This window comes from Paroedura picta, chromosome 16, assembly GCF_049243985.1.
Source record: "Paroedura picta isolate Pp20150507F chromosome 16, Ppicta_v3.0, whole genome shotgun sequence".
Classification (NCBI taxonomy): Eukaryota; Metazoa; Chordata; class Lepidosauria; order Squamata; family Gekkonidae; genus Paroedura; species Paroedura picta.
This window is the reverse complement of record NC_135384.1, coordinates 2,564,532-2,570,824: the sequence shown is the minus strand read 5'-3', so window position 1 is coordinate 2,570,824 and position 6,293 is coordinate 2,564,532. Positions and strand designations below refer to the sequence as shown.

Sequence of the window (6,293 nt, the reverse complement as noted above, 5' to 3'; positions counted from 1 at the left end):
TTTGTAGCCTCCTGCTTAATTATACCTTCATATCCCAGGCTTAATCTTCACCATTATTCCTTACAAGTGACTGCAACTGAGGCTTTCCACTGTCTTCCCTCAGATCCCTTGAGAGATAATGAGCATATATAATATTTTGTGGAAGGTCTGGAATTGGAAAAAAGGGTTCCCAAAGGAATCAATGTTTTTCCTCTCCAATGAAGGAGATGGCCTCTGCAACCTTTCACACCTTAAGTAACCCAAAACACTTCCTTCAATTCAAGGCATCAACCAATTTTTACAGAACGGATACACTGAACATACTTGAAACACACAGAAGAGGAATTTAAGGGGAAACTGATGAAGACCGAAAATCAAAAGCACAGGAAGAAGGAAAGGCGACATAAAACAACAGTAATGAAAAACCTTAAGTACAGAAGACCAGACAGACAGAAAAACAACACAAGGAAACTTAAAAAGAGAATGAAAAAAAAGACAAATGATGGATTAGGTCATGAAAGATTCATATAAACACCTTTAAGCATCACACTGTTCAATGATTACTGAAAATTAAATCTCTATATTGGTCATTTTGGGAAGGTCACATTTAAAAGTCATAGAAACGGCTGTCTCTAAATAAAATAATCAACACAACAAAAGCCAAACAGATGAATTGAAAGTAAGAAGCGCATATACGAGCTTAGTAATTCTTAATTTCTCAACTTGGCTCCCTGTTACAGGACCTCGGATTGTAAAACCAAACACAAAGTGTTCATAATTCACACACAAACTGCATTTCTTAGGCTCCTGCCTCACTCAGCGTAACCAAAAATATTTAGTATTTGGGTTTAGTACCCTCCCTGATATTATTTATGAAGGTGACATTGCTCTAGACCTGAAAACAGATATAAAATGATACGAGTATCTGGAAAGAAGGCAATGAATAAAAAATCACAGAGATGTAGCACTGAAAGCTTGTTGAAGCAGAAGTGAAAGAATCAGCAGGAAAAAGGGAAGCAAAGCAGTAATTATGGAAGATTGATGGTAAGAGGGAAAAACCCTAGATCTGAATGTTATTCTTATGATAAACAAGGAGGGTAGTATCTTTATCTTTTTATCTGCAGCAGGGATATGCAACCTCTAATATATTTGCTGGACCTCCATTTTGCTCCAAGCCCAGGGCCAGTTCTCTGCTCAAGCAACAAGGGATGCCCATGAGACTTTCACAGCATAACTGAGGCCAGGAAGAAGGTGAGGCATGGCTTATGCCATCAATACCTGACTTGGCTGGTTCCCGCCAAGTCAGAGGCAAGCTCCTGAGACACTAGGGATGTCACCACGGCTTAGCCTGCTCCCAACATGGTATCCCAAGTATAAACCTCATCTTTTCCCCTCCCTTTTCATTGGCCAATATACCAACATGACAGGTACATGTTGCTTTTTTCCCAGCCCTTGGGCCAAGAGCTTGCCTATTTCGGTTCCAGATATGGAATCTACAAATGCAATGAACACAAAAGTAGTCTAAAGAAAGCTAGTTATCTTTTCAGATACAAGAAAACTACTGAAAGGATATGCACTATAGATTCTGAATTACAAGAAAGTGTTGGAACTCCCTTTTCCAACAGCATTTTGTGAACAGATCTGAGTGGAAAGAAAAGGACAATACTTTTAAACTAGGGCTTAAAAGGAAGACACAAGATTCTAGAGCATTCAAAGGGCCTGATTTTATATTTTGGAGCAGGGGCAAATGGCAAGACCCTGACGGGGAGGACCTAGCTCTCAACAGCTTCTCCCCTCCTTCAAAGCCACCCCAGAAACCCATCATCTCTGATGTCCACACTGTATCCTACATAGTCCAGTCCTCATCGTCATCCTCTTCCTCCTCCTCCTCCTCTTCTTCATAGTCTTCATCTTCCTCTTTTAACAAAGCTGCTCTCACCTCCTCATCTTCTTCCTCCTCGTCCCCTAAACAGACCTCCACCTCATAGGGCGCTGGTGAATGTGAGCGACCCGGTTCCTGGCAATGCAGGGGCAAGTCTTTATCCCGCGGTTGCGGATGAGCTTCCCAGAACCGCTCCGACGGCATTGCGTTTGGATGGCTAGGCTGCAGCGGCTGAGGAGGCAACGAGGCAGCGGGCTCTACGCTCTGTCCCGAATTGTCCCTGAACCACCTCAGCTGGCCGTGCTTGAGGGCGTAGCGAGTGTCTCCAAACCACTGGATGATCTCGCCCCGTGGCAGCCCCGTGACCTGCTCCAGGTAGTGATAGTCCTCCCGCCTGGCCCACTGGCAGCCCAGGAAGAAGGATTTCAGCAGATCCAGCTGCTCCTTGGTCTTTCGCCTAGGCTTGCGCAAAACATCCGAGAGGCAGCCGGAAGCTTGCTGCTGGTCCTGCGCAGGACACTGGTCATTTTGTGGCCTGCAAGATTCAACGGAAGAAGTGGCAACCGAGGAGGGCAAGGAAGTTCTGCTAGAAGTGCACGCTGGGGGCATCACCGGGCGATGTTTGCCGTTCACGGCTGCTGCCACGGTCGGTTCAGAGGGCAGCGGAGAGGCTTTGGTGAGGTCCCAGGCCGTGGTGTGAGAGTTCTGGCATTTGTAATCCGTGCTGGCGGCTGTGGAGGGCAGGTAAGTGCTGGAAAGGGTCTCTTTGGTATTGTGATGAAATACAAGTCCACCGCTCTCCTGAGCTTTGCTAGGTTGTGGCAAGCCATTCCCCTTCTGTTCCCAGGTGGCCTGGCTGATTCTTCCAAGCGCCCTTGTTCCCGGGGCTGTGCTGCAATGGCTTGAGGAAGTGACGTCACACGGGTGGTTCTCATATTTAACTGGCTGGTGCAGAGGGGCAGGTCCCGGCGGGTGGCATTCGTGGCTCTTATAAGACTGATGGGAGCAGTTGCGATCGTCCCCAGCCAGCAGGCAGCTGAAGTGAAGCTGGTCCTGGTGGTAAATGAGGCGAGCGCGAGTCTCCTCGATCTCTTCCGCGCTCCAGCTGATGCCGCAGCGGAGCCGCTGGGCCATGAACCAGGCCTTGACCTTCTCCATGTGCAGCCCGTGCCGCAGGCAGAGCAAGGCCAGGTCGGAAAGGCTGGGGTACGGGAAGTAGCTGAAAGTCTGCAGCAGGAGCTGGTTGCCATCCAGTTCGCTCGTCTGCGCCGCTTGCGTCCACACCAGCTGGAGGTCTTCAGAGATGGGCGGCAGGCAAATCAGGCTCGGCGGGGAGCCGAGGCAACCGGGAGTGTCCTTATTGGGGGGCATGCCTACCAAGGGCCAGAAAGGGGCTTCCGTCGCTGGGGACTGGCCTCAGTGGCTCAGAACAGCTGAAAGAGAAATGACAACGTTTGTAGGCAAATAGGAATGGGGGTGCAACAGAGAACGGATGAGACAGAAGGGCAACGAGGGAGATGAAAATGGCAACCAAGAACAAGGGGAAATTAATGGTTTTGTTTAGAGAGAAATGAACATAGCTGACGTCTTCCTGTATCATATCCGACTGCAGGTGGGGGAAAAAATAATCCCCTGTCAAAGGACACCAAGCTGCAGAGAGCATGTAGCCAGGGGAGCCCTCATCCGCAGCCCAGTATGGGATGTCTCCAACACAGATTCACCATCTCTCTGTGCGAACCTGGCTTCACTTATGGGCCCTACTTATGGAAATAATATCCACCATTCTTTAGGAAGACCTCAGTCAGCCACTACAGGAACAGTTTTCAGGGCCGCAGGGCCTGGAAAGGACACAGTAATTCTCCAAACACAGTTGCCGTTTTATTTGGAACAGTTCGGTCGGCTTCTTTGGGAGAAGGTGATCCTTGCCTTCCTTTAATTTTTAATTTTTGGCAATATGTAGCCTGGCTCAGTTTTGGTCATTGTATACATGATGCTCCTGCTCTCTGTTTGTGGTTTGTACCTCTGCTCCCAAATTACCCAGCCATCCCCAGAGATCCCATTTACCTTTTGACCGGTCCGTAAACATTCTTCCGGTGCCAGCCTGTCCCCACTTCTAGTGGACTACTACACCCAAGACAGCTAGCCCAGGAAGGGAAGAGGGAACGCTGCCTCAAAGTAAGCTCTGGCCAGATACTAAAAGTGTCAACTGATCAAACGTAACCCAATAAAGCAAGCAGCATTTGTACAATTTATTCCGTTCATCGTGGACTGGCAGAAGGAGGCCTTGTGGGTTGCCAAGGCTTTTAACTTGCAGCAAATCACAGGGAAACATTTTCGATACACAGAAAGCTGTTCTTACCTGGCATAAGGGAGCCTTTGATCCAAAAGAAGTATCCTCACAACCTTTAAGGACGGGTACTTACAGAGACATCGGGGATGGTGGTGAACAGGGTGCTACAACCAGGATTCCCTGCTCCCTGGCCTCTTCCTGCAAGAGAGCGGTGCAAAAGACATGGTACCGAGGAGCACTTTGCAAAAATTACATCAACAAGGTTGCAAAAGCAGGCTCTTGTGTCCACGAGGGCCCAAAGGAAATCTCTACAGCGCTGTAACTAGAAGCAAATATATTTCACAGATTTGTGGCACGCTAACCGGGGCGGGTGCAATCCGACCTGCGGTGTGTTCGGGAACTGTGCTCTAGTTCTCCTAAATCGCAGCCCATTTGTTCCCTCACATCCCCCTGAGCCTTTAAGCTCCCCAACTCTTTCCGGGACAGGCCAACTGCAAATCCTTGTTTCAAAAACACAATGGCTTACACGCCACCAGCGCAGCCCAGAAACCTAAACCAAATGCCAAGAGAGGCGGCAAGCTGCGCTCATCGGCCAAACCGAACAGCCAGTTTTGCTGGCTCCCCGTCCTGGAAACCAGCTGGCCCTGAATCCAAAGGGAGCTGAGCGAAGCAATTCAGGGCACCGGAGGAGACCGAAGGCGTTCAGGGGCGCCCCGGAAAGGCAGAACCGAAGCGTCGGGGCCAAAGTTAGGGTGGGCGCAGCAAGTTCACCTGCCGCTCGGGACGCAGCAATCCCGCAGGCTCTCGGGGGGAGGACCAGGGCGGTGGGAGGCCCCGCGCGCCCCGGCGTCCTCCCCTGCGGGGTCCGGCGTGCCCGAACACGGCCCCGTTCCCCGCGCCCCGCCTGGGTCTCCGCGCCCGGACGGACTCACCCACTCCCATCGCCGCCGCCGCCGCCGCCACTTTCGGACTTTCCTTCCTTCTTTCTCGCCCTTGCTCCCTGCAGTGCACGCCGGGAAACGGGGCGGGAAGGCGGGGTTTCTCCGCGGCGGGGAAGCGGGCCCTTTAAGAGGCGCCGGATGCGCCACCACTTTGCGCCCCGGCCAGAAAGGGCACCCTCGAAGGGCAGGCGGGCCGCCCCGGGAGCTGCGCCTTGCCTCCTTTCCCGCAAGCCCGGGCAGGCAGGCGGCTGAGCGGGCGCGGGTCTGCGCCGCATCCAGAAGGCCGCCCCCCTTGCGCCGGCAGGAGCCCGGCCGCCCCTTCGGCAGGCAGGCAGGCAGGCTTGGCTCTCCAAGCGGCTTCTCCCGGGATCGGGGGCGCCGCGCGCGAGCATCGTGCTCCGTGACACCCGCAGGGAGGCTTCGGCGCAGCCTGCCTCGCAGGGCGGTCGTGAAGCGCCTGCCTGGTGTTTGCAGAGGCGCTTCTTCGTGCGGGGCTCCAGCCTGCTTGCGGGGCGCGCAAGTTCCTAGTCCTCTTGATCGCCTCCCTTGGGATGCCGCGCCGGGTCTCCTCTTCCTGCGCGCCCCTTTGTGCGGCCGCTGGGCGCGGCAGCGGAGAGGAGGGCGCCCGGCTCCCCGCTTGGATGGCGCGCTAGGCCGGCGCCCGACCATTGGAGGAAGGCGGCCCCGCCTCCTTTCCCGGGATGGCTCTGGACTCTGCACGTGCTCAGAGGGCCCCTTCCGGCTGCTTTGCAGGGGTGGGATGAGCTAAAGAAAGAAGGGAGGGTTGGCAGGACCCCCACCCCCACCACCCAAGGTTGGCAAACTCCTGGGGATTTGGGGATGGAGCCTGGGGAGGACAGAGACCAATGCTGTGGGGGTCACCCTCCATTTCCTCCTGGGGAACTGATCTCTGCAGCTTGAAAATAAACTCTAATTCCAGGGGATCTCCAGGTCCCATCTGGAGGTTGGCATCCCTACTTGAAGGGACTAATTCACCCACCCCAGTTGAACTGATATGTTGTTAGTTCTGGGCTGACCCAGGGGTGGATTTGAACCGGGGACTTCTTGCCCCGCAGCTGCAGCAGCTCTGGTCTGGGTATGAAAAGGAGGCAAGGCCAGAGGCCCCGTGGTGGTCCAGGGTCAGCGTCGCCCACACCCTTCTCTTCCCCAGTACCTTAAAACACACCTGTAGTACTTTAAG

The 6,293-nt window shown here is 53.3% G+C and overlaps 1 protein-coding gene across 2 annotated transcripts; it reads right to left on the bottom strand.

Moving 5' to 3' along the window:
• Positions 1-539: 539 nt before the first annotated feature.
• HOMEZ (homeobox and leucine zipper encoding) lies at positions 540-5,717 on the bottom strand. 2 transcript variants are annotated; one of them, XM_077315514.1, is made up of 3 exons: positions 5,084-5,717; positions 4,221-4,349; positions 540-3,294 (listed from the first exon to the last, which is right to left on the bottom strand). In XM_077315514.1, exon 3 carries the CDS (start codon positions 3,230-3,232, stop codon positions 1,826-1,828), a length of 1,407 nt encoding a protein of 468 aa, XP_077171629.1. In that variant the 5' UTR covers positions 3,233-3,294; positions 4,221-4,349; positions 5,084-5,717; the 3' UTR covers positions 540-1,825. The 2 variants fall into 2 exon arrangements, with proteins under 2 accessions (XP_077171629.1, XP_077171630.1); XM_077315515.1 differs by lacking the exon at positions 5,084-5,717 and having other exon boundaries at positions 4,221-5,062.
• Positions 5,718-6,293: the final 576 nt, after the last annotated feature.

What these genes read in the sequence shown, in the direction of transcription:
- HOMEZ (XM_077315514.1), bottom strand. Translation starts at nt 3,232, where the DNA reads ATGCCCCCCAATAAGGACACTCCCGGTTGCCTCGGCTCCCCGCCGAGC.